The sequence below is a fragment of the Paroedura picta genome, chromosome 5 (assembly GCF_049243985.1).
Source record: "Paroedura picta isolate Pp20150507F chromosome 5, Ppicta_v3.0, whole genome shotgun sequence".
In the NCBI taxonomy this organism is placed as follows: Eukaryota; Metazoa; Chordata; class Lepidosauria; order Squamata; family Gekkonidae; genus Paroedura; species Paroedura picta.
In genome coordinates, this window is record NC_135373.1 from 120,684,053 (window position 1) to 120,711,895 (window position 27,843).

At 50.3% G+C, this 27,843-nt stretch overlaps 1 protein-coding gene across 4 annotated transcripts; it reads left to right on the top strand.

Annotated features, from left to right (window-relative positions):
* The first annotated feature begins 16 nt into the window (after positions 1 to 16).
* LDHB (lactate dehydrogenase B) lies at positions 17 to 27,843 on the top strand. Of its 4 annotated transcripts, XM_077340228.1 has the most exons (9): positions 17 to 92; positions 10,360 to 10,553; positions 15,501 to 15,632; positions 17,195 to 17,312; positions 18,896 to 19,069; positions 20,256 to 20,429; positions 23,057 to 23,174; positions 26,050 to 26,173; positions 27,440 to 27,843. In XM_077340228.1, exons 2-9 carry the CDS (start codon positions 10,437 to 10,439, stop codon positions 27,605 to 27,607), a joined length of 1,125 nt encoding a protein of 374 aa, XP_077196343.1. In that variant the 5' UTR covers positions 17 to 92; positions 10,360 to 10,436; the 3' UTR covers positions 27,608 to 27,843. The 4 variants fall into 4 exon arrangements, with proteins under 4 accessions (XP_077196343.1, XP_077196345.1, XP_077196344.1 ...); XM_077340230.1 differs by lacking the exon at positions 10,360 to 10,553 and having other exon boundaries at positions 20 to 92; XM_077340229.1 differs by lacking the exons at positions 17 to 92; positions 10,360 to 10,553 and adding an exon at positions 5,231 to 5,382.

A 27,843-nucleotide genomic window follows, 5' to 3' on the forward strand; every position in this document is an offset into this window, starting at 1 on the left:
TGCATCACAAAGCTAGGTGGAAAAGGCGGCATGGCTTAGGGGAAACCTGCCTGTCTTTGGAGGCAGAGGACGGGGCACACAGGGAGAGAGAGGTAGGTGGGCACTGGCCACGAACAGTCCCTTGAAATAAGCAATGACGGGGAGACCAGCCAAGAGAATAGTTGCTAATCTCTTGGCGATAGCTGGAGATCTCCCATTATTATGACTGTGACAGGGATCAGTTCACCAGGAGAAAAGGGCTGCTTCGAAGGTGAACTCGGAGGCCGCTCCCCTTCCCAGCCCCCTTGCCCTCCTCAGCCCCCACCCTCCAAATCTCTTGGCATTTGCAACCCAGGTTGTTCAGTGGGCTGCGTTTCCTCTGTTTGGGTTGCCAACCTCCAGGCGGGGCCTAGAGACCTCCAGGAATTCCAACAGATCTCTTGATCACCAAGATCAGCTTCCCTGGAGAAAATGTCTGATTTGGACAGTGGACGCCATGGACAGGGGTGGCCAGCCTGCAGCTCTCCACATGTCTATGGATTACAATTCCCATGAGCCCCTGCCAGCATGTCCGAAATGGAGTTCTTCTGCCAGACATTTGGTTGAGGTCGACATAACAAACAACATCCAATGGGCTGCAGTTTGGCCACCCCTGAACTATGGCATTATAACCTGCTGAGGTTCTTACTTAGGTTCCACCCCCCATCCCCCAATCTCCAGTAATTTTCAAACAGATTTGGCTCCCTTAGTCTCAGCTGCTTCCCTTTCAATTCTGCCTTTTCCCCCAAAGGGCCCCTAAAATGACTCATGTCCTTCTCCTCTCCTATGTTTTGTCCTCAACAACAACCCTGCAATGTAGGGTAGGCTTAGAGCCTGTGACGTGGCCAAGGTCACCCAGCAAAGAGTGGGGATTTGAACTCGGGACACTCAAAACCTAGCCTGATGCGCCAACTGCTGTACCACACTGGCTTCTAGAAAGCTAAAGCCTCAGGGGACAGGAAAGACCAAGACCGCAAAAAAACCCAAAAGAAATTGGAATGTGTCTAAGCACGCAGTGCGAACATAAAGACTATCAGCATCATTATACTTTGGAAAGTATTAAAACGTCCCTTAAGAACCACATGCATATAGTTCTGCATAGGATCACCTATGCCTGGTCTACAGGTCCAAATATAGAGAGAACAGGTAACACACGTGGTTTTCAAAGGACATTTTAAAACTCTCAAATGTATAGATGATGATATTCTTGACAGTCACACTGAATTCTTAGACGTATTCTAGTTTTGGGGGTGTTTTTTGGACTCAAATCTTTCAAATGACCTTTCTCCTGTTTGCTTTCCCCTTCTTTGGTCGCCTTTACCTCTGGGAATGGCCACGGGGTGGGGGTGGGGAGGGTACCTCTGCAATGTATTAATCCAAGACCCGCCCCCCTCCCCGGGGCTCTTGACAGGTCAGCGGTACCTTAGGTGGCCTTCTCCTGAACACTTGGGAAATGTCCTCAAACTCATTTTGTTCCGTATCACTGCTATCCAACAGGGCTCATAGAATCATAGAGTTGGAAGGGCCCTCCGGGGTCATCTAATCCAACCCCCTGCAGAGTGCAGGTTACAGAAAAAGGCCCAGAAGGAATCTTCCAACCACCACCACTTCCGGGACCCGTCTCTTTGATAACAGGGTTACCAAACGACACAGTGACTGGTGTCTGGCACAGATATGTTTGCCAACCACCTCCAGGTGGTATCTGGAGATCCCCTGGAGATTACAAACCATCTCCAAGCAGCAAAGATCAAGCCACCCAGAGCAAAGAGGCAATTTGGAAGGGGGCCTCTGTGGCATTATACCCCACTGAAGTTCACGACTACCTGCCCGCCACAGTGACCCCAATTGCATGCCCAGATGTCCCCCCAAATCAGAATCCCTGGCCTAATCCGACATGTGGTGGGCCAGTGGGGTTATAAATCTTTATCAGTAACAGCTGGTGCAATAGGGATTAATTCATTTCAGCTTTATAAATGTTTCAATTCTAACTTGTTTGTATAGCTCTAAATTTGTACTGGCTTCATTGTGTTTTTAGAGTCTGTAAATCGCCCTGAGATGATATTCCGAGAGGGGTGGTACATAAAGCCCTAAATAAATAAATGGATAGATCAAATAGATTAAATAAATAAACAAACAAACAAATAAATAGCTGGCTGCGCCAGGTGGAGTTCAAGGTAGGGTCCTCAAAAGGGTTACACACCAGGTGTGAAAGAGCACAGCCAAATGCAGGAGAAAGGGGGGCAGGTGAGGTGTTGGGTACGTCTCTTGCCTGTGCTTCCAACTGGTCCCCCCAGGGCACGTGCCACAGACTTCAAGTATTTAAAAGGCTGCCATATCGAGGATGGAGCAAAGTTGTTCTCTCTTGTCCCGGAGGGACGGACCAGAACCAATGGGATGAAATTAATGCAAAAGAAATTCTGTCTAAACCTCCGGAAGAAGTTCCTGACAGTGAGAGCGGTTCCTCAGTGGAACAGGCTTCCTCGGGAGGTGGTGGGTTCTCCATCTTTGGAAATCTTTAAACAGAGGCTGGGTAGCCATGTGACGAGAGGCTGATTCTGTGAAGGCTCAAGGGGATGGCAGGTGACAGTGGATGAGCAAGAGGGCTGTGAGCGTCCTGCATAGTGCAGGGGGTTGGACTAGATGACCCAAGAGGTCCCATCCAACTCGATGATTCTATGCGAAATACCTGGTGATTTTAGGGGGGGGGGGAGCCCAGGGAGGGACTTTGATGGGATAAAATGCTCCGTGGCCCACCTTCCAAAGTGGCTCTCTATAGCCCGGAGACCAGTTGAGATCCCAGGAGTCCTCCAGCCACCACCTGGAGGCTGGCATCCTTAATAGTCCCATCTCTTTCTGCAGCGTTTTTTTCTCTCTGCGTTGCTGCAGGTAGCCCTGGAGCATGCTCCCTCTCTCTGCACCCCAATTATCATCACAGCGGGAAAATGGAGTCCACACTCCATTGAAACTCCTGAGCTGGCCTGACGGACCCATAAATTTCCCCCAGGTGGGGATGACTCAGTGAACGGGTTTTGCTTCTTCTCAGGGTCTGACTCAACCCCGGATCCGAGCAAGAATTTCTCTCTTAGTCACTCTGGTCAGAGAGTTTACAGGAGGACTTCCCCAGTAGCGTTTGGGCTGGCTTGAATCGCTTCTTTGCAAAAGATGGGGCAGCAATGGCTGCAGACCCCCACTTTCTCCCCTATTGGGCCCCCGATTTGGGGAGTGGGAAAGTGGGAAAGGGAAACTTCTGAATGTCCACCTCCTGATTTCAGGCTAGTCCACGGTGGCCGATTCATGGCCACAGTGGTCAGACCCCACCTGGAGTCCTGGGTGCAGCTCCAGAGGCCTCACTTCAAAAAGGATGTGGACAAAATGGAGAGGGGGCAGAGGAGAGTGGCGAGGAGGAGCCATGGCAAGGGGACCAAGCCCAGTGAGGAAAGGCTGAGGGACTGGGGAATGATCAGCTTGGAGAAGAGGAGGTGGAGAGGGGACAGGATGGTTCTCTTGAAGTGTCTCAAAGCTTGCCTCTGGGTGGAGGGCAGGGAGAGGTCCCTGTTGGCAGCAGAGCATAGGCATAATGGCTTTGAACTACGTGTAGAACAGTACCAGGTAGATATCACGAAAAAAGAGGGGAAAAAATTGGCATTAAAGCCCCCATGATAAGTGTAGATGCTCTGCCTTTTGCTAATTAACTTCCTTCTCCATGCCTTGTAGCAAAGCAGTCTTCCCTGATTGGCCAGGCGGCAGTTCAAAGGCTTCCTAGTTCCCAGTTGAAAGGCTTGTCTTAAAGTGACTGCACTCCAGAAGTTTTAACTTCTCTCAGCAGAGATTTGCCTCTTGGATTTATTCCCCCCTCATCTGCTGTCTCCAATCCTCTCCGCCCCCCCCCCCACCAAGAAAAGAAAAAAAGAGGCTCCTGTTGGCCTTGGCTCCCCTCCCTGCTCTGAGCTTCTCCAATCATGTGCAGAACACTTTCTATTTCAATTTTTTTTGGGGGGGGGGGAGAATAGGAAGGGGAAAGAGCCGGGTTCAAATTCAGTGATACTGAATTCAGCAGTATCAACAATGGAAAAAACAAAGTAAGTGCAGAATCAGCCCAGTTGGGCCCAAAAGACGAACAAAATCTGTGGCAGGGGAGGCGCTTTCACAAGTGACTTACAAAACTCCTCCCCTGCCCCAAAGTTTGTAAATCTTTATGGAGCTGTTGGACTCTCTCTCTTTTCTACAGCTCAAGCCTGCTTGCAGGGGGGCAGGGGGGGTGGCCTATAAATTAAGAAATAATAGTAATATTGCTAGACTCTAGAAATCGGTTGTCCTGGAGAAAACGGTTGCTTTGGAAGTCTCACAAGACTCCTCATTCACAAGATTTGAAAGATTTTTGCTAGTCTTCTGGGTCTCACAAGACTCTATGTCGGCTGTAGAATACTTGAAAGGTTTTCCCTAGCCTTTTGAATCTCACTCACAAGTCTCTTCCTTGTTCCTAAACGTGCCTCAGGATTTCTGCTAGTTTTTTTCAAATCTCACAAGATCCCTCATTGCCCTTAATGCACCTTTACCATTTTGGCTAAGCCTTTCAGATCTCACAAGGCTCCTTTTCCCCTTTTATTTCAAGATGCTCGCTAGCCTTTCAAGTCTCAGAATGCTGTTCCCAACACACTTTAAGACTTTTGCTCATCCTCCGGGTCTCCCAGGACTCCTCCTGCCTAATATTTCAAGGTTTTTGCTCCTCTTTTGGGTCTCAGAAGACTCCTCGCCATTCCCAACAAGCTTTAAGATTTTGCTAGTCTTCTGGGTCTCACAGGACTCCTTAATCCGTTAGATTTTTTGGCTAATCTTTGGAGTCGCTACAAGATCCCTAACCCACGCTAAGATTTTTTTCCCCACATCTTCCGGGTCTCACATCTTCCGGGCCTCGTCCCTAACACGCCTTTACGATTTCTCTGAGAGTTTTCCGGGTCTCACCAGATCCCTCATAGTCCTTAACATGCTGGAAGACACTCAGTAGCTTTGCAAAGATGGGGGAATGTGGGAAAGGAAAATAGGCCCGACGGCTAATAGAGGGCTATAGTGCGTTCCTCCGCTGCCCGGGTTCCAACAGCTCTCCTCGGCCGCCCGCCTGACCTCTCTGCAGCAGCAGCAGGAGCGGCAGAAGGAAGCGGCGCGCCCGCCTCGTCCTTGCCGGGGATTGCACCAGCCGCACGGGCAGGCGACGTCGGGCTTTTCCAATCACGCCTTGCCCGGGCGCGCCGGATCCGCCCCCTCGGCCGCCGCTGACTTAGTCTCCTCCTCCTCCTCCTTGGCCCTCCGCTTCGCTCGCCAGGCTGCGCCATCGCCTCCTGCTCCTCCAGACGCCCGAGCGCCCAGGTGGGTCTCCTGCAGGCCGGCCCGTCGGGTCTGGCGCGCGCTCGCCCGGGAGAAAAGGCAGGGCGCGGCTTGGCCCGGGATGCGCGCACGTCCTCGGATGCCCTTTTCCCGGGGAGGCCTTCCCGCGCGCACGCACCCCAAATTATCCTTGGCATGCCCCTGCTTCTAAGGGTCTACGGGAAAGCAAGTTATTTCTTCCATCTGCATCCCACCGTCGTTTGGGGTTGCAAATAACGGGTGCGCATTGGGGGAAGAGGCGCTTTTTTTTTTTTTTTTTGCATTGCATTGGACGGGGGTGGGGGTCGGTTGGATTGAGAGAGTCGGTGTGGGGTCTCATGTGGAGGGCTGAGTTGGATCCCCTACCTTTCCCCCCCGCGTGTAGCTGGCTGCGTGACCTTGGGCTGCGTACAGTTCTCTCAGAGCTCTCTCTGCCCCGTCTACCTTGTGGGGAGAGGGAGCGTGAACGATTGTAGGCGCTTTTGAGATGCATGAGGCCTGCTGGGTGGCTTTGGGCCGGTCGCAGTTCTCTCAGGGCTCTCTCTCAGCTTCCCCTACCTCGCTGGGTACCTATCGTGGGGAGAGGGGAAAGGCGACATGAGGCCTGCGGGGTGACCTTGGGCCGGTCTCGGTTCTCTCCTAGGCTTATTTGCCTCACAGGGTGCCTGTTGCGGGGAGAGGGAGGGAAGGCGACTGGTAACCCTTTTGAAACGTATGAGGCCTGCTGGGTGACCTTGGGCCAGTCTTAGTTCTCCTAGAGCTCTCCTAGCTCCATCTGCCTTACTGGGTGCCTGTTATGGGGAGAGGAAGGGAAATGCATTTGTAAGCCCCTTTGAGACGCCTTGGGGGGGATGAAAAGCGGCGTATAACAAGCAGTCCTTTTTTTGCAGTCCAGTGCAGTGCAATGAACGGGGAGAGAGGACTTTTTTCTTTGCACTGCAGTGGACTAAGAGGAGCGCCTTCTTGCATTGCAATAGACGGGGGGGGGGGCTTTTGCTTGCAGAAAATGAGAGGTTTTTTTTTTTCATTGCAACGGACCGGGGGTGTGTGTGTGGGGGGGTTGCAGTGAACAAATAGCGGGGGGGGGGGCGGGGGTAGGACGTTGCCTTTCCACTCGCGACGGAGATGGGGACTTGCGCGCCCGCGTGCTTTCCCGGATCATGCAGGGGGGGCCGGCTGCATTGATCCTGAAGCATGGCGCATGCATGTGCTAGGCGGGGGAAGGCGGAGCAGGAAATAGAGTTTTAGCACGGGGGGGGATGCTAATACGTTCTCCCCCCCCCGGAAGTAAAGGGAGGGGTCCCTAGCAAGGAAGGCGCAGAAAGGTATGCAAAAGATGGTGCATGCAATTGGGGGGCCGACCGAACCACATCCCGTCCGGCTTAGTCATTCCGGGACGGCGCCCCATTCATTCGGCGGTGGGCGTGTGACGTCGTAGATGACTCAAGCCGCGCAGCCTGTTAACTCCCGAGTAGTCCGAAGGGGAGCCGCTCGAGAAGATTCTCGTGTTCGGCCAGAGTAGGGGGTCGAATTCGGGACTGGACCCTTGCACAGGGGGCCGGGGGTTGTCGAGCTTAATGTTCTTATTTTTTTTGAATATGCAAATCTCCCTGCATGCAGAAATCTAGCCCCTCGGGGTAGGGTTGCCAGTTCCAGGTTGGGAAACACGTGGAGATGTGGGGGAAGGGGAAGGGAGGGGCAGCTGTGAGAATGTACAGAGTTTCCCTCTTTTACTTGCAAATACTACTTTACTCGCAGACTGGTTGAAATGTGATGAGGATGTGGTGATGGCTGCAGGCCTAGACAGCTTTAAAAGATTGATTCGTAGCAGATAGTTTATCAGGAGAACCTTCATGTTGAGGTGCAGTCAGCATCTGAATCCCAGAGTCAGTTAGCTAGAATGGTGGACTAGATGGACCCCTGGTCTGACCCAGCAGGGCTCTTCTGATGTTCTTGGGAAGCTGGACTAGATGGACCCCTGGTCTGACCCAGCAGGGCTCTTCTGATGTTCTTGGGATGCTGGACTAGATGGACCCCTGGTCTGACCCAGCAGGGCTCTTCTGATGTTCTTGGGATGCTGGACTAGATGGACCCCTGGTCTGACCCAGCAGGGCTCTTCTGATGTTCTTGGGAAGCTGGACTAGATGGACCCCTGGTCTGACCCAGCAGGGCTCTTCTGATGTTCTTGGGATGCTGGACTAGATGGACCCCTGGTCTGACCCAGCAGGGCTCTTCTGATGTTCTTGGGATGCTGGACTAGATGGACCCCTGGTCTGACCCAGCAGGGCTCTTCTGATGTTCTTGGGAAGCTGGACTAGATGGACCCCTGGTCTGACCCAGCAGGGCTCTTCTGATGTTCTTAGGATGCTGGACTAGATGGACCCCTGGTCTGACCCAGCAGGGCTCTTCTGATGTTCTCGGGATGCTGGACTAGAAGGACCACTGGTCTGATCCTGCAGGGCTATTTGGATGTTCTTAGGATTTTGGACAAGATGGACCCCTGGTCTGATCCAGCAGGGCTCTTCTGATGTTCTTAGGATGCTGGACTAGAAGGACCCCTGGTCTGATCCAGCAGGGCTCTTCTGATGTTCTTAGGATTTTGGACAAGATGGACCCCTGGTCTGATCCTGCAGGGCTCTTCTGATGTTCTCAGGATGCTGGACTAGATGGACCCCTGGTCTGATCCAGCAGGGCTCTTCTGATGTTCTTAGGATGCTGGACTAGATGGACCCCTGGTCTGATCCAGCAGGGCTCTTCTGATGTTCTTAGGATGCTGGACTAGATGGACCCCTGGTCTGATCCAGCAGGGCTCTTCTGATGTTCTTAGGATGCTGGACTAGATGGACCACTGGTCTGATCCAGCAGGGCTCTTCTGATGTTCTTAGGATTTTGGACAAGATGGATCCCTGGTCTGATCCAGCAGGGCTCTTCTGATGTTCTCAGGATGCTGGACTAGATGGACCCCTGGTCTGATCCAGCAGGCCTTTTCTCTTCTTAGGATGCTGGACTAGATGGACCCCTGGTCTGATCCAGCAGGGCTCTTCTTACATTCTCCTCTTTGTGAGTCCCTTTGCAGTTACCAAAGTGCATATCGATCTGTGCTTATTGGAAAGGGGAGGGAAGCACACGTGAGTCGTGGTGTAGTGGTTAAAGCGATCGGCTAGGATATGGGAAGGACAGGTTCCGCATTTTGCCGTGAAAGCTCTCTGGGTGACTTTGGGCCAGTGATGCACGCTCAGCCTAACCTACCTCACAGGGTTGTTGTGACCATAGAAAACAGAAGAGAATAATACAAGCTGATAAATCCAGTGAATAAATAAGTGTGGGGATTCCGAGCGGTGTGGCCAGAAGCCTCCAGACCTCTCCGTTGTGAAATGGCTGTCGAAAGTCAAGTACCACAGACAAAACTATTTGTGCACAGACATGGATCGATCCTTAATCAGCCTTCAGGTTCTCCGTTCCTCTGTGTCAGGGGGCCCGGGGACACCATAGACCCTGCCCACCCCATTCCTGGCCCTTGTTGTTAGGCGTGAAGTCGTGTCCGACCCATCGCGACCCCATGGACAATGTTCCTCCAGGCCTTCCTGTCCTCTACCATTCCCCGGAGTCCATTTAAGTTTGCACCGACTGCTTCAGTGACTCCATCCAGCCACCTCATTCTCTGTCGTCCCCTTCTTCTTTTGCCCTCAATCGCTCCCAGCATTAGACTCTTTTCCAGGGAGTCCCTCCTTCTCATGAGGTGGCCAAAGTATTTGAGTTTCATCTTCAGGATCTGGCCTTCTAAAGAGCAGTCAGGGCTGATCTCCTCTAGGACTGACCGGTTGGTTCGCCTTGCAGTCCAAGGGACTCGCAGGAGTCTTCTCCAGCACCAGAGTTCAAATGCCTTGATTCCTGGCGCTAGCCAAGCATTTTTAGAGAATGGATGGGGCCAGGTGGGTTCCTATCCAATAGTGCTTCCAATTGGCACTGCAGATTAAAATTAACATTGTGGTGTTCGTTACCCCCACACTGTTGGCTTGACTCTGTTTATTACTGCAGAGCCAGCGTGATGCAGTGGTTCAGATCGGTGGCTTCTAATCTGGAGAGCCAGGTTTGATTCCCTGCTCCTCTACATGCAGCCAGCTGGGTGACCTTGACCTAATCACTGTTCTGTTAGAGCTGTTCTCACTGAGCAGTTCTCTCAGAGCTCTCTGAGCCCCACCTACCTCACAGGGTGTCTGTTGTGAGGAGATGGAATGTAAGGCGATTGCAAGCCTCTTTGAGACTCCTTCAGGTAGAGAAAAGCAGGGTATAAGAATCAATTCTTCCTCTTTCCTGGTTTATTTTAAAGAGTTCTTCCTGTTCACCCCTGCCCTCTGTGTATGGCTGGGTTGTCAACCTGTGGTCCTCCAGATGTCCATGGACTACAATACCCATGAGCCCCTGCCAGCGTTTGCTCCTGGGAATTGTAGTCCATGGACATCTGGAGGACCACAGGTTGACTACCCCTGATGTATGGGGTTGGTTGTGTATGGCCTCCCACAACTTTCATTTTGTGGTTGCAACCACTGTTCTGTGTCCGAATTACAGCTTCTAGCTCAGGGGTAGTCAAACTGTGGCCCTCCAGATGTCCATGGACTACAATTCCCAGGAGCCCCCTGCCAGCATTCGCTTGGGAATTGTAGTCCATGGACATCTGGAGGGCCGCAGTTTGACTACCCCTGTTCTAGCTCATAGAAGAAGTGTTGGTTCTTATATGCCGCTTTTCTCTACCCGAAGGAGTCTCAAAGCGGCTTACAGATGCCTTCCCTTTCCTCTCCCTTTGAACTCGGTCATGCCCCAAAAGGACCACGCTGCTGAATTACACCCGATCCTAAAGGGAGATGGGATCATCCCGCTTCACCCAACAATTCCATCTGTAATGAAGCGGGGAGTTTGGCAGTAAACGTGGCCCTGACGTCTCCCCCTTTCTCCCCATTCCTATTTTGTCTGTTGTTGTAGATTGTAAGCCCTTAGGGGCAGGGACCATGTCTGTCCTGTCTTGCCCGCATGCGAAGAGAAAGCCGTAGGAACTCACCATGAGTGATTTCACGTGCTTTCTTTTCACCCACGTGATGACCACGGGGCCGGGATGGTCGTCAGATTGGTCTTCGGAAGAGGAGGAGGAGGAGGAGGAGGCAAGCTTCGGGCGGCAGGTAAGTAGGAGAGGGGAGCCCCTGAGAGTTCACCTGTGAGAGGTGGAGAGCAGGGCAGGAAAAACGACTTGGTCTGATCTTTCACTTGGAAACACAGGCTGCAGGATACGTTTGATCAAGATCCATCAAATGGCCGCCATCGTCGGCCCCTCCCCTTTCTTCGGGGAAGGCCGTAGCTGCGACTCCATTTTGTCTGCCCAAATATTTAGCACAAGTAGCTGTGAGGCCTAAAATAAGGGTTAGTTTCCCTATCCGAAAGTGGCGATTGGCATTTCCCTGGGCATGCAAAGAAGAGCCACAAGAGCCAAGCACCCACACAATCCCTTCTGCCCACCCATTCACAATCTGCCAAGTCCACAGAATCAGCATTTCTGCCAGATGACTATCCAGCCTCTGCTAAAAAACCTCCAAAGATGGAGAACCCACCACCTCCCGAGGAAGCCTGTTCCCCTGAGGAACTGTTCTAACTGCCAGGAACTTCTTCCGGACGTCTAGCCAAAACTTCTTTTGCATTAATTTCAAACCATTGGTTCTGGTCCAACCCTTTTCTCCACCCCCTATCTGACAGCCTTTCAATTCCTTGAATATGGCTATCATATCATCTCTTAGGCGTCTTCTCACCAGGCTAAACAGACCAAACTCCCTCAACCGTTGCTCGAATTGTAGAATCGTAAAATAACAGAGTTGGAAGGGACTTCCTGGGTCATCTAGTCCAGTGGTCCGTGGCCCGCGGCCCGCGACGGGCCGCGAAGGCCTTGGCTCCAGGCCGCAGCTCCCTCTCCCCGCCCCCCCCCCAGCAAAAAACTTCCCAGGCCGCAAACTTGCGGCCTGGGAAGCTTCTTACTACGGGGGGGGGGATCAGGGCCACGCATGCGCGGCTGCACATGCGCGCATGCGCTGTGTGCGGCCGAAATCGTGCACGCGTAGCACTTTTGCACATGCGCACGTGCGTGAAAGTGCCACGCATGCGCGGTTTCGGCCGCGCATGCACAATGTGCGGCCGCGCATGCACGGCATGCGCAGGCGGCCAGTTGCCCTGCCAGTCCCCAGCCTCAAAAAGGTTGGGGACCACTGATCTAGTCCAACCTCCTGCACTATGCAAGACACAACCCTCTCGCTCATCAACTGTCACCTTCCACCCCCTTGAGCCTTCACAGAATCAGCCTCTCCGTAAGATGGCTACCCAGCCTCTGTTTAAAAATGACCAAAGATGGAGAACCCACCACCTCCTGAGGAAGCCTGTTCCACTGAGGAACCTCTCTGACTGTCAGGAACTTCTTCCGGAGGTTGAGATGGAATTTAGAATCCTAGAATCATAGAGTTGGAAGGGACCTCCTCAGTCATCTAGTCCAGCCCCCTACACAATGCAGGACACTCACAACCCTCTCGCTCATCCACTGTCACCTGCCACCCATTTGAGTCCTTGCTCAAATCCTGTATAGTATGTCATTGGGGAGAAGGGGCTGGCCAAAAACAAGCGGCGTGTTCTCAGGAAAGACAGTCCTCTGGCTTGAACAAATAGTTTCTCTTGGCATGTGCTGGACCGACCTGGAGAAACACAGAGGAGAGGCCTCGGATGACCTCACTGAGAGACCCACCCTGAAAAGGTCTGTTTCTTTTCCCAAGAGTGAACCTCTTGGCGCTTGAAGAGCTGGATTCGAGTTCAACGGCAAGGGCAACGAGATTTCCAGAAGATAAGCATTCAAGAGGCGCCGCTTTTGTCAGATACTTCCGAAAGGGTATGAGGTATCTTAATCGAGAGCTTTGACTTTATAAAGCTTATCCCCCGGAAGTCTTGCTGCTCTTTAATATGCAATTGGACTCAAATGTGGCTCTTGTGTTGCAGACCACCACACCTACCTGCCTGAAATGTCTGGGGACTTTGCACTGATATTGCCAGGAGTTGCCTGTCTGTTGGTTCCCCTCCCCAGTCTCTGCCTTCCTCACCTGCCCCTCCACGGTTTCCCCAAGACTCAGTGAGGGGCTATCCTGCCCCCTTCCTCTTGCACAGAATCCCTCCCCCCGGACCCTGGGTCAGAGTAGGGCCACAAGGGAGGCTGAGAGCCAGGCCGCATCTCCATGACCTTCAAGAGCTGGTAACTTCAAGACAAGGTGAAAAAAGGGGGACCTGGCCTGATGCCGCTTCCTTTTGCAAAACGGATGCTCGGAAGTTCCAACAGGTGCAGGTTTGGAGGCCTTGGCGTGAAGGGCAGGCGGCTTAAAAGGATTTCCTGTTCAGACAGGCACAGGCAGAATTCAGTTCTTTCTATCTTTCTGAAATGACTTCGTGCTTACAACTTAGCCAGATGCTGTTGGGCCTAGGTTTGCAAGGTCCTGCCCAGCAGGGTAAGGTTGCCAGCTCCAGATCTGGAGATTTGGGACTGGAGCCAGAGATGACAGGGACCTCAGTGGGGGTCCGGTGCTGCAGAGCCCACCCTCCAGAGTGTCCCTTTTCTCTAAGGGAACAGATCTCTGTCACCTGGATATAGAAGCTATAATTCCAGGGGGATCCCCAGGCCCTACCTGGAGGTCGGCACCCCTAGGGACTAAGGGAAACACAGCTGGTCTTCGTTTCCAAAATCAGCAAAAGTTATCGTCTTCCTCTTCCTGCCCGTCTGCCAGGGTCACAGACACTATAAAACAAAATTGAACCATGCAACATTAATGCTATATGAAACCAAAACATGACTCTGTATAACGGAGTGTAATAAACAACTGAATCAAATTCCAGAGATGACGTCTCTTTCTTTCTTTCTTAGATTTATTTTGAGAGGAGATCCTCAGAATTCCAATAAACCCTTCGATCAACTAGACCTGAATCAGTATATTTTTCTTCCAGTCCTTGTTCACGCGGACAATTCACAATCCGGGTTACAAAGTCCCTTCGCAATTCCATGCGACGTCTGACTCGGCTTCCCGGCCGATGTGCCTGACGTCGCACGGAATTGTGAAGGTGTGTGGCTAACCTAGACTTTGAATTGTCACCGTGAAAAGGGATTGGAAGAAGAATGTACTGCTGGAAACCAGGGCTGCCAACAAACCAAACTACACAAACCCAACTCTTGCAACCACAATAGTGCGGTATTCCGGTTTGCTTCCTCGAATTTTTGTTGTTGTGCTTTTTGTCTGCGTTGTACCATTTCTCTTGTATTGCGTTCAGCTGTGTAATCCGTGAGATTTCAGCGGTACCTTGGTAAGAAAGGCAGGTCAGAAATGAAGGATGTCAGTCATAAAATAAAAGTGTGTGTGTGTGTACTAACCTAGGCTTGACTTCCAACGTGGCACCTAGGAAGAGGAAACCCAAGGAAACAATAATTTAAAATCTAATACGTGCATTGCTTTCAATACGGATTTGCCATTGGAGTGAGATTGTGGGATGTTAAGAGAGGTTCTTAGATTCTATCACCTGTCTTTCCATTAGCCTGTCACATCTCCTCCCTGCACGGTTGGCATGCTTGTTTCTTTCCCCTATTTTATCCTTACAACAAGCCTGCAAGGTAGCCTGAGAGCATGTGATTGGTACCAGGTCTTATGGTGAGTGCTGATTGGGGTGGACCTGCAGTTGAACCACGGATCTCCTTAACTCTCTCCCTTCCTTCACAAGCTGCTAGGTGTAAATAAAACTCTAAAATGCTGTTCCAGAAGCAATGTAGTTTTAGTGGGTTTTTTAAAATATATAAAAAGAATCTTGTCTCTTGTAGTAATTTGGATATTGTGTAGAAAATCTATGTTGACTTTACGTCTTTACAAATTTACAAACTACCTTTTAAAAAGCAAGCAAGCCAGCGTGGTGTAGTTAAGAGCAGCGGCCTAAATTCTGGAGAACTGGTTTTGATCCCCCACTCCTCCACATCCAGCCAGCTGGGTGACCTTGAGCTAGTCTCAGTTCTCTCAAGAGCTCTCTCAGCCCCACCTACCTCACAGGGTGTCTGTTGTGGGCAGAGGAAGGAAAAAGGTGATTATAAGCTGTTTTGAGACCCCTGGGGGTAGTTAAAAACGAGGTACAGAAAACACAGCTCTTCCCTCCCCAAACTCTGAATTTTCCTCCCAATTTGGCAGAAGGGATTTTTGGAGGGAACCTGGATTGAGGAAGAGGAAGGCCAGAGAAGCCACTTTGATCCCGTTCTAGTCTGAAATCAAAGAGTTATCGGAAGGGCGGCCTTTCATCACACCACAGATCCTGGGCCTTGCACTCAGTGATGGGGCTTGGATTGTTATGCTGAACGACCGCATTCTCATTAGCATCACGAATAATGCAATCTGATGGCAATTTTCTAACAGTGTCGATGCAGTGGCCTGTAAGAAGAGGAAATATCCCGTTACAAAACTAATAAAACAGTGTTGCAGTCAGAGGGCAATTGGTTTCAAATGAATTACTCTAATCATTGGGTGTCCAGCAAGCCAAAAAGCCCTTGCTGCGCCTTGCTAGCTTTCTATTCATCTTCTCGCTCCCTTCCCCTGCTTTGAAAGAAAGCTTGGTGCCGTGGTTAAGAGCAGCAAAATCCAACCCGAAGAACTGGGTTCGATTTCCTGCTCCTTCACCAAATGCAGCCTGCTTTGGGTGACTTTGGGCTGTCACAGTTCTCTCAGAGCTCTCTCGGCTCCACCTTGCCTCACAGGGTACGTGTTGTGAGGAGGAAGGGGAAATGATTGTGTTGCTTTGAGACACATGAGGCCTTCTGGGTGACATTGGGCCAGTCATAGTTCTCTCAGAGCTCTCTGAGCACCACCTACTTCACAAGGGGGGTGTTGCGGGGAGTGGAAGGGAAGGCTATTGTAAGCCGCTTTGAGACTCCTTTGGGTAGTGAAAAGAGTACAAAAAAACAGCTCTATTAATTGGGCACCATTGTCTGTTTTGAAACTATTAGACACAAGCCTCCCTCTTTCAGAGCATGCCAAAACCAGCTGTTGTTTCATCTGCCCGCTTTCTCTCTGTCTCCCTCCTAGAGCAAAATGGCTTCCCTGAAGGACAAACTGATTACGCCAGTCGCCGCGCCATCAACCAAGGCGAACAACAAGGTCACCGTGGTGGGGGTCGGCCAGGTCGGCATGGCTTGCGCGATCAGCGTCCTGGTGAAGGTACGGTGCGCAGCTGTGAAGATTTTCACACGACTTCTAAACTGGATGTGATTTCTTGGCCTGATTTTGAGTAAAGCAAATACAGGTTTCATACGGTGAATTTCTTTCAATCTGGGAGCCATCTGTAAAACACTTCGGTCATTTCAGACAAAAAGCTCCCCCCCTTTCACAACAAGGTCTTCCTCAGAGGGTTTTGAGTGCTATGGTCATTTCAAACAAAAAGGGCTTTCCCCCGCCCCTTTTCACCACACGGTCTTCCTCAGGGTTTTTTAAAAAACTGTTTTGAGTTGAGTGCTATAACGCTATAGTCATTTCATACAAATGGGCTTTCCCCCTGCCCGTTTTTGCCACAAGATCTCCCTTGGAGGGTTTTAAAAAACTGTTTTGAGTTGAGTGCTATAATGCTATAGTCATTTCATACAAATGGGCTTTCCCCCTGCCCGTTTTTGCCACAAGATCTCCCTTGGAGGGTTTTAAAAAACTGTTTTGAGTTGAGTGCTATAATGCTATAGTCATTTCATACAAAAGGGCTTTCCTCCTGCCCGTTTTTGCCACAAGATCTCCCTTGGAGGGTTTTAAAAAACTGTTTTGAGTTGAGTGCTATAACGCTATAGTCATTTCATACAAATGGGCTTTCCCCCTGCCCGTTTTTGCCACAAGATCTCCCTTGGAGGGTTTTAAAAAACTGTTTTGAGTTGAGTGCTATAACGCTGTAGTCATTTCATACAAAAGGGCTTTCCTCCTGCCCGTTTTTGCCACAAGATCTCCCTTGGAGGGTTTTAAAAAACTGTTTTGAGTTGAGTGCTATAATGCTATAGTCATTTCATACAAAAGGGCTTTCCTCCTGCCCGTTTTTGCCACAAGATCTCCCTTGGAGGGTTTTTAAAAACTGTTTTGAGTTGAGTGCTATAATGCTATAGTCATTTCATACAAAAGGGCTTTCTTCCTGCCCGTTTTTGCCACAAGATCTCCCTTGGAGGGTTTTTAAAAACTGTTTTGGGTTGAGTGCTATAACACTATAGTCATTTCAAACAAAAGGGCTTCCCCCCACTCTTTTTCACCACAAGGTCTTCCTCAGGGAGATTTAAAATGTTTTGAGTTGAGTGCTATAAATCTACAGTCACTTCAAACAAAAAGGGCTTTCCCCCTGCCCTTTTCCCCACAAGGTCTTCCTCTAAGGGTTTTTTAAAACTGTTCTGGGTTTAGTGCTATAGCACTACGGTCATTTCAAACAAAAAGGACATTCCCCTGTCCTTTTTCACTACGTCTTCCTCAGTGGGTTTCTCTTACCATCCTGGATTGAGCGCTATAGCACCATTCTCAAGATCCCTGCTGGGTTTATTGCAGAGAGCCCTTCCATATGACCACTTGACGGATCTGCCTTGCTTGTGCAAACTGACCTTTGTGGCTCCTGGTGAAAATGCCTAGTTCATGGAGGGGATCTTCTCGTGTGGCCATCTCTACCAGGATCTCTCAAACACGAAGAGCCAAGCCTGGGATTAGCAACACTGCAGTATATCTCTCACGTTGATTTAACCCCTGCATTTTCTCCTTGCTGCCAGGGTCTCTGTGATGAACTGGCCTTGGTCGATGTCATGGAAGACAGATTGAAAGGGGAAATGATGGACCTTCAGCATGGAAGCCTCTTCCTGCACACTCATAAGATTGTAGCGGACAAAGGTAAGGGGCTGGTCATTCGGTTTTTATGTGCTGCTTTTCTCTACCAGGAGTCTCAGAGCAGCTTACAGTCACCTTCCCTTTCCTCTCCCCACAACAGAACACCCTGTGGGGTGGGTGAGGCTGAGAGAGCCCTGATATTCCTGCTCGGTCAGAACAGCTTCATCAGTGCTGTGGGGTGCCCAAGGCTGGCTGCATGTGAGGGAGGAGCGGGGAATCAAACCCGGCTCACCAGATTAGAAGCCACCACTCTTAATCACAACACCAAGGAGACAAGCCACATTCATGGAGGCAAGGTCTATCCATGGCTGTTCGCCATTGTGATTGAATGGAGCCTCCATGTTCAGCGGCACTACACCTTTGAATGCAAGCATAGGGCTGAGGGGGAAGGAAATGAATGCAAGTGAAGGTTTTGGCCAGTGTGGTGTAGTGGTGAATGGTGGCAGACTCTAATCCGGAGAACTGGGTTTGATTCCCTCCTCCACATGCAGCCAGCTGGGTGACCTTGAGCTAGTCATAGATTTCAGAGGGCTGTGCTTGCAGTTCTGTCAGCGCTCTCTCAGCCCCACCTACCTCCCAGGGTGTCTGTTGTGGGGAAAAGAAGGGAAGGGTGTTTGTAAACCGCTTTGGGTAGTTAAAAGCGGGGTTTAAATAATCATCTGGTTGGCTACTACATGAAAGGATGCTGGGCTAGCTGCTCTTCTATTTCTCCCTCCCCAAACCACCCTAGCCGGAACCCTAGGACAGGGATAGTCAGCCTGTGGTCCTCCAGATGTTTGTGGACTACAATTCCCATGAGCCCCTGCCAGCATTTGCTGGCAGGGGCTCATGGGAATTGTAGTCCACGAGCATCTGGAAGACCACAGGTTGACAAACCCCGCCCTAGGAGATCTCGGCAGTAATTTGGAAAAACCTGGGCACAGTTTGTTAGGGACGACGAGGCAAGGCTTCCACACTATGGAGCAATTATGCCCCAAATTATGATGATCTGGGTGGTTGTGGGAGGTGCGTACAGTCCGTGCCCTGCATTCAGGAAGCCCCCGCTTCAAAAGATCCCTTATGACGGTTAGGGTGGTTGTGGTTCAGTGGTGGGGCCTGTGCTTTGCACACAGAAGGTTTGGTTCTTGGCCCAGCCACCAGATGGCATGAAAGATCTCTGCTCCAGACCCTGGAGAGCTGCTGCCAGACAGAGCAGGCAATGCCAACCTTGACAGACAAATGTCTCAGATAAGGCAGCTGCATATGTTCCCGTGATCTGCAATTATGCCCCAAGTTACGATGGTCAGGGCAGTTCTGGGAAAGGTCCCAGTCCTTGATGCAAAACTCCACTTGAGACCTCAGAGGGTTTCTGCCAGTCAGAGCAGAAGATACACCTTAGGTCAGTCAGGCTGGCGGTGGGAGAGGCCGTGCTCAGTGGTGGGATCTGTGCTTTGCATGCAGAAGGTCTCTGGTTCAGTTCTTGGCATGTAAGATCTCCACTTAAGAGCTGCTGTCAGTCAGAGCAGAAGATATATCTTATGAGGGTCAGGCTGGTCTCTGCTGTGCACGCAGAAGGTTCCTGACAACCGATTCCCTTCCGGATGCAGACTATGCCGTCACGGCCAATTCCAAGGTGGTCGTGGTGTCTGCTGGAGTCCGCCAGCAGGAGGGGGAGAGCCGTCTCGACCTGGTCCAGAGGAACGTGAACGTCTTCAAGTTCATCATCCCCCAGGTGGTCAAGTACAGTCCGGACTGCATCATCCTGGTCGTGTCCAACCCAGGTAAAAACAGCCGTGGGCCACTTCGAATGCCCCTCGCCCGTACAAACGGGATTAGATTTGCAATCCATAAAGGCTTTTTAAAAAAATATATAAACTTTATTGTTAAGCTTATTAAAAAGAGATTAACAAAAATAAAATCAATTACAGAAAGCTCAAATAACAATTCCAATTACCTTGAAAATCTTCCAGTGGTCTCCGGTTGATTAAATGTCAGTTTTGCCATTGCAGTGAGTTTTCTGATTTTCCCAGTCCTTGAGTCGATGTTGAGATATTCTTGTTGCTTCCAGATCACCAGCAAAGGTTTCTGTTGCAGCAGAGGAGAGGACCCGCAGTCATGGGTTTAAACTACATTCAGAACGATATCAGCTAGATATCAGGAACACATTTTTGCAGAGTAGTTTAGCAGTGGAAGGGGCTGCCTCAGGAGGTGGAGAGCTCCCCTCACTGGTGGTCTTCACAGAGTGGCTGGACAGATCCTTCTCCTGGATGTTTGAGGCTGATCTTGCATTGAGCAGGGGGTGGGACTAGATGGCCTGGATGGCCCCTACTCACTCTGCTTCCATGATTCCACTGTGATGCAGTCTGAAATCCGACAACGTTAGTTGCATGGCTTGTTTTGGTAGATCTGCAGAAAAAAACCAATTAGCCACGTATTTTTCGTGTCTAAAGGAAACTTAAATTTAAAAATAGTCTAATTTGTCATGTACATTTATCCAAAAGAATGTATAACTTTGCAAGACCACAACATAGAGAAAAAGGAGCCTATGGTTTCATGACATCTCCAACACATGCTATCAGTTTGACCAGATATTCTACAGATAACATTGGCTGTTAAACACGATCTATAAAATACCTTGTACCAATTTTCTCATAGCATCTGATATTTTGTCAACTTGACATCCTTCCGCCAAAAACATTCCCAATCATCAAATGACATAGCCATTCCAAAGTTCCGCATCCATTTTATCACACAGGTTTTCGCCTGTTTCGGCGTCAGTATCTAATTTCAGTAAATATTTATACATTCGACCCAAAAGATGCCACCTAGCTTGTAAAATTTGTGTCTCGAAATCTGCTAATGAAAGTTGTTTCTCGAAAAGGAAGCGCCCTGCCTGGTCCGGAGCAGGTAGGCGTGGCCCCCGTCCCCCGATGCCGCCCCTCAGCCTCTCTCCCTTCTGCCCCCTAGTGGACATCCTGACCTACGTCACGTGGAAGTTGAGCGGCCTGCCCAAGCATCGTGTCATCGGCAGCGGGTGCAACCTCGACACGGCCCGGTTCCGCTACCTGATGGCGGAAAAACTAGGCGTCCACCCCTCCAGCTGCCACGGCTGGATCTTGGGGGAACACGGAGATTCAAGCGGTGAGTAGCACTGAGACCAGCAGTGTCTCCTCGGGATACCAGAACCTGCCTGATTAATGCTGCGCGGTGGTTTATGAAGAAGAAGAGCTGGGTTTTTTGTATCCCACTTTTCCCTACCTAGAGGAGCCCCCACAAAGCGGCTTACAATTACCTTCCAAGATCTGACAACAACAGGCTAGGGGTGTAGTGGTAAGAAGCGGTGGCTTGTAATCTGGCAAGCTGGGTTTGATTCCCCGCTCCTCCCCCTGCAGCCAGTTGGGTGGCCTTGGGCCAGTCACAGACCTGTTAGAGCTGTTCTCACAGAGTAGTCCTGTGAGCGCACGCTCAGCACCAACTCCCTCACAGGGTGTCTGTTGTGGGGAGAGGAAAGGGAAGGCGATTTTAAGCCAATTTGAGATGCCTTCTGGGAGAGAAAACTGGGGTATAAAAACCAACCCTTCTCCTTCTAACTAGCTACCCCTCCTGTGTTCCGGACATAATTTCCTTTCCCCACCCATTGGTTATGGCAGATAACTCGGTCTGTGCCATGGGAGGGAGAGCTGAAAGGAGCAAAAAGAGCCCAGTGTTTTGTCACCCTGGTCTCACCCAGAAGCCTGGCGGAAGAGCGCCGTCTTATCGAGCCTGTGGAACTCGAGTAGTACCATCAGGGCCCTTGTCTCGGCCAGCAACCCATTCCACCGGTCAGGAGCCAAGGCCGAAAAGGCCCTGGCTCTGGTCTAGGCCAGGCAGATGCGTTTCTTCAGGGCCGGGGACTAAGAGTAAATTTGCACCGGATGAACAAAGTGCTCTCAGAGGGCCGTATCAGGGGGTCCCTCAGGTTCAAGCTGCTGGAGCACTTTTAAGCAGATCAGCACAGGAGACATTTGGGGGAAGGGCTTCTCAGAGAGGCCTGCCTTCAGACATGGCGGAAAGACCCTTAGCCGACACCTCTTTTTCCTCAGGCCTCCCTCGCAGGTGGCCTTTAGTAGGTGGGAGGCAGGGAGCTCTTCGCTGGATGTGGGCCTGGCTGAAGGGCTACCCAGTTGCTCTCCCTTCTGGCCTCGCCAATAAGCAGCTATAGAGAACCGCAGTTTTCCTCTCCGTTCGCAGCATGCCCTGTAACCCTGGAGAGTTAACATTCTGGGCATTCCTTTGCTTCTTGTTTTCTTTTCGTAGCCAGAGTGTAAAGAATTATCCAAACAGAATTGCCGTCGGAGATCTAGGGAGTCTTGTCCCTCAGGCAGAGAAGCTGGTTTTTCTGCTTCATGCAGACAGAGGCAGGAACTTAGATCCCACTGGGACTGAATTTCTGCCCTGAAATTTCTGTTGGTGTCACTGCAGTGGATCTCTCAGGCTTAACAGACTCTATCCTTTGATAAAGGGGGGGGGAGTTATCTGTAAAAAAAGTAAATACTCCCAAAAAAGGCTGAATAGTTTCTCTTTACAAATATTTAAGAGCCTCTTTATTTGCCTGCATTTTCCAAAATTAGAAGGTGTAGTTTCAGAATTGCCGGCAATTGGATAGTTGATTAAAACAGGCTGCTCAGCCTTTTTCCACCTTTTGACCATGGAGGAGCCCCTGAAATATCTTTTCGGGCCCCAGAAGTGGTCAGCTGGCCACGCCTCCCTGCCACGCCCCTTGGAAATGACACGTCACCTGAACTGACCACCACAGGCATTAACAGGCCGGCTTGAGGAGGAACGGGGGGGGGGGGGGGGAGAGAAGACGGTTTAAACCGGGGTTTGTGCAGGCTCCACCCCTTTTCAGATGTAGAACCCATGAGACAACTCACTCATGCTCAGGGCTGGGGGGGAAGCAATGGAAAAGGGGGCCAGTTCTCTAGCTTGTGTCCAAGTCTATTAAGGGAGAAGAAGAAAGACCACGGGCCTCTGGAGTTCCCATGGACCCCTGGTTGGGAATCTCTGGCTTGAACAAAGGGCTTTTCTGCATTCTCATTTTACTCATGTGAGTCCCTGTTCGGGGAGGGGGGCAGGTTCAGTTCCACGTGTTTGGTGCCCTCTAGTGGTAGCGTCGATACCTCGCAGGTTTTATTTCCGGCATTAGAAGCTGCAGTTTAGACCTGCGTGGAGATGTGCTGGAAATAAGCCTATGCAATAATCGAATCGACCACAAAACACTCACAGAACCAAAACGCACACGGCCCTTCCAAGAGACAAAATCTTATAAACGAGGGAAACAAGAAAGCAGAGAGGCCTAACATTAAACTGATTTCTAGCCATTTATCTATTTATTATCCTTGCAGCATTTTGCCTGCACAGACTTTTGTTGAGAAAAATGTTTGTCTCGTGAGGTTTTTTGCGAACGTTCAGATTCTGGTCTGCTGTCCAAAAGGCAATCGGGTCATGCCGGCTTCCTTGAGTCCGTCACGGGGACTCCTGTATTTCAGGGATGACAGAGTCTGATCCTAACTAGTATTGCACCATGAGGAGAAATGGGGCCTCCAGGGTTTGGGGTTATTGAGAACAGCGGGTGGGGGCACAGCTTCCCTCCCACATTAAAAGAACTGCAGAATCACAGCTCCTCTTTCTTAGTGAGCACCTTTTTGCTCTCGATTCTCATTGGGAAGATGGCCCAAATTACAGCCAGGGCCGCGGTTTATCGGGATCGTTCTTGTCTCCTCTTGCAGTGCCCGTTTGGAGTGGCGTCAACGTGGCCGGCGTTTCCCTCCAGGACCTGAACCCTGGCATGGGGACGGACCAAGATCCTGAGAACTGGAAAGAAGTCCACAAGCAGGTGGTTGCCAGGTACGGAGGCCGGCCAGGGGACAAGGTTTCCTGCAAGAGCTCAGGGGGAAGCATTCTGTGCCTGAAGATGCCTGAAGTAAAAAAAGAGGATTCAGCAGCACCTTCAAGACTCAAAATTTGTGGCAGGGGAGGAACTTTCGGGAGTCACTGCTCACTTCTTCAGCTAGAGTGAAATAATGAGTCCATCTGAAATCCGAGCCCCATCTGGGAAGAATGTAGGGTCAGCTGGTCGTTTCAAGCTTGTAAAGTTGTTTGCGACAAGGACGCCATTGTGACCTTGAGCACAGGCCGCTATTAATCCGGGGAGTTCGGTCCCCCTACCTCCCCACGGATCTGTAGGACCCTCAGGATGCCGTTCCCGGTTCCTGGGGCGACCGGTGAGCAGATTTGCGTATCTGCTCAGGTCAGCCAGGTGCAGAAGCTCCTGACCCTCGGTGTGGCTTAAGAGCTGAACAGAAGTCCAGCTTTTTTATGGCGCCATCTTCAGTCGTCTTCTCCGAGCCCCATCTGATTTGAGATGCTAAACAACATTAGCGTGATTGGATTGTCCTTCATTTGCTCTTATCATTTGCCCTACAGATGCCATTCTATAGAATCATAGAGTTGGAAAGGGGTCACACAGGCCATCTAGTCCAACCCCCTGCTCAGCGCAGGATCAGCCCTAAGCATCCTAAAGCAATTACAATAGACGGGGTAGGGCCCAGTGAAGAATCAAACAGCAGACAAGCAATAAGGCACTGAGACACCAGTATGGCTTAACAATTATATCAATACTAGTATCAAAACCCATTTTAAAAATGGGCTTTGAAAGGGGCGGCAGGGTGTGAGAGGGTGGCCACGGCTCCTTTTGGTCTGCGAAGCGGGCTAAAGGGAGTGGAAAGCCCCCACCAGTGGTAGCAACAGGGCTTTGTGGCCCGCAGGGAGGCTCCAACACCCCCCCCCCCCGCGCTCCCTCCCAGCAGGCCGCAAAGCCCTGTCACCGCCTCTCTCCTCGTGGGTGACAATGGAGGCTGCAGCCACAAGGCTTCTAGCAGGCAAGGAGGGAGGTGGGAGCTGGAGGGGGAGGGCCAATCAGGGTGGACCTGGACGGACAGGGCCCCGGACAGTCTCCTCCCAGGAGGCTGTTTCCCAATATATAAGGGAGCGAAATAGTGTTAAGGATAATAAGTAGACCTCCATAGTCAGCGGACTTCAAAAGTTCCTTAATGTCCGAAAAGTCCCAACGCGTTTCACCGTAAGGCTTTATCAAGGGACATTCAATCTTAGAAAATACAAACGTGCAATCAGTGGTTGTACAAAGCATCATTAATTAATGCAAGACAGAAATTCAAGTAACCAGTGTCATGAATACATACTCGTTATTATGTCAATAGGAGCCTCAATACTGAGAAATAGTCTCAAAACATAAGGTCTAAAACAAAAACCAGAGGTAAGGAATATTACAGTAACAAGAATCACTAGTATACACAAATTACAATAGTGGCGTTAAGTCAGAAAGAAGTCCCACTAGGCCATAAATTACTTATTTCTTATCAGCCTATAAACTCAAGACACAACAGAGAGAGAAATATTATAATAGTTGCTAATCCTGGCTTCAGGCATTCCAGACGCACCTGAATCAGGGTGGGAAGAAGGCGAAATACCTTTTGTAATCACCAACAGCTGTGGGAGCACTTATGAGTCAGCAATTACAGAAAGCAATGAAAATCCAACAGGTTGTTCAACCCCTTAGGTTGCAAAGTGCCAATCTAAAAAATAGCACGAGTTTCCTCCTGTTGCAATAATTGATTTATATCCAGTCTCCTAACGCTTTCTTGTTCAACTTTTTTAAACACATAGAAAGGCATCTGTTCCCATTTACGATTTTTAAGTGAACAAAGTTCAAAGATTGGAGCAGACAGAATACTATTTTTAATTCGAAATTTATGCTCACTCAGGCGAGTTCTTATAGCACACCTGCTTTTACCAATATAAATCAAGGAACATGGGCGTAACATTAGATACAAGAACTGGCACAATTGGGAAAACTTGTATTTTAAAGTGATCTTGTAGGTGGAAAGATGTATCTCGGGAACTTAAAAATAGTATCCTGTCTGCTCCAATTGTTGAACATTGTTTAACACTATGATTCTGTGATTCTAAGGGACAACGGAAGGGAATGAAATAGGAAGCTGCCACCTGCCGTCTTTCCCTGTGGCCATCACTGCATCCTCTGGCAGCGAATTCCACACTTGTTGAACCACAAAGTGCTCTCTGCCGTCCTCCTTTGCATTTTCCACTTCCATGTTGCCAGTTACCACTATTGCACTAGTCTTCTGCTAGTCTTCTCCTGTCGGCTGGTACAGGCCCCACCTGACCTTGGGTTGCCCCCTTGATGTTGTCAAACAGCGCTAGAGTGGGTTGACCGTAGCCCAGTTGGCCAGGCCTTCACCTGGCAGCGGGGGCAGTGATGCCCTCAGTGGGGGGTAGTCTGTTCAACTCAGAGACCCAAGAAGTAAGATCAGGACACGTGGGTTCCTGAATGTTTGCTTAGGCCATAGCCCCTCCCAGCTTACCGTTGTGTTTAAGAGAGGAGGCTTTAATCTGGTGAGCTGCTCCTCCACATGCAGCCAGCTGGGTGACCTTGGGCTAGTCACTGTCCTGTTAGAGCTGTTCTCACAGAGCTCTCTCAACCCCAACTACATCACAGGCTGTCTGTTGTAGGGAGAGGAAGGGAAGGCGATCGTAAGCCACTTTGAGGGTAGAAAAAAATGGGGTATAAAAACTAATTATTCCTTCAAATCATGCCATGTCCCTCTATTTGTCCGTGTAACCTCCTATAACTTTGCTTTCCACAAATATAACGGAATCTTTTCTGTGATTCTTGTTTTAACAGTGCCTATGAGGTAATCAAGCTTAAAGGCTACACTAATTGGGCCATCGGCTTAAGCGTGGCTGATCTGCTGGAGACCATAATGAAAAATCTTTGCAGAGTTCACCCAGTCTCCACCATGGTGAAGGTGAGGAACAAATGTTTGGCTTGATGTTCTTTCCTTCTTTCTTTCTTTATATAGCTTATAGATAAAAAAAAACCGTCTAACAGATGAGTGGGATGTATTGGGCGTCGGTGTTACAGTTTCCTGGTGATTGGGTTGTTTGTGGGGGGCCTCGTTGCTGGTCTCATCCAAAAGCTTAGCGGAAGAGCTCCGTTTTGCAGGCCCTGCAGAATTGTTTGCGTTCCAGTAGGGCCTTGATATCATTGGGGATCTCCTTCGTCCAGGTTGGGGCCGTGAATGAGAAAGCTCTGGCTCTGGTTGAGGCCAGGCGGATTTCTTTGGGGAGCATAGGCAAGCAGGCGGTCAGAATCAGAATATCTTTATTGCCATATAGCAAGCAGATGGCCCTTGAAGTATGCAGGACCCTGATTGTGTATGGCCTATGATACTTTGGTTGCAGCCCCATCCCTTGATCTATTATTATTATTATTATTATTATTATTATTATTATTATTATTATTATTATTATTATTATTATTATTATTATTCAGTTTATTGGCTGCCACTCCCAGAACCAGCTGATGGTGGGTTACAAATATCCAATAAAGCCCCATTAAAACGGACAGCAGAAATCACAACAAAAACAGAACAACGTAGCAGTAAAACTTCCCCACCACCCCAAAAAAAAAACTCTAGGGGGAAATAAAGACAATCAAGATGTCAATCGACAGCTGAGCACACCAGGGGGGGGCCCAGATCTCCCTTGCTACACCCAGCCTCAACCATAGGCCTGGTGGAAGAGTTTCATTTTGCAGGCCCTGCAGAACGCTGGGAGTTCCTGCAGGGCCTGCAGCTCACCTGGGAGCTCATTCCACCAGGTCAGGGCCTGGACCAAAAAAGGCCCTGGCTCTGGCAAGAGAGACCTCTCTCTCAATCCCTAGGTGAGAGAGACTCCTCTCAGAACGCAGGAAAACGGATTCTCGTCTTGAATCGGGTTCTTGCCACAAAGCACTGTGAAGGCTCAGAATATTCTGCTGCCCAGCATAATTTGGTCTCTCACAATTGTATCAGAAAAGAGCAACCACCCTGTGAAATTAGTCGGGTTGCCCACAATCATCCAGGAAGCTTCCGTGGCCGACCAGGGATTCGAAGCCAGGGGTTCCGTATCCTAGTCGGACACCCGTGGCCCTCCCACCACCACTACCACACACACACACACACACACACACACACACACACACACACACCCCGGCTGCCAGCATCCTCAAGTTCTCCGTCCTCTCGTTGCAGGGAATGTATGGCATCGAAAATGAGGTCTTCCTGAGCCTGCCGTGCGTTCTCGGGTCCGCCGGGTTGACCAGCGTGATCAATCAGAAACTGAAGGACCCCGAAGTCGCCCAGCTGCAGCAGAGCGCCACCACGTTGTGGAACGTCCAGAAGGACCTGAAGGACCTGTAGAGACGTGCGGGGAACACTCCTCCTCCGGCCGCAACCAGAAGACAACCAACGTTCAGCCTGCGTTTCTGCACCCAGCCCCCTTGGCTCTAACTCCTCCTCCGGCGAGCTTCCCTTAGCCCTAGCAAGCCGACACCGGCTTCTCTTCCGCCGCAGCTAAGATGTGTGCTTGGTGTAACACAGACCTCTGGAACAAATAAAACCGGGTCCCTCCGTGTGTGCTCTGTTCTCTCCAACAA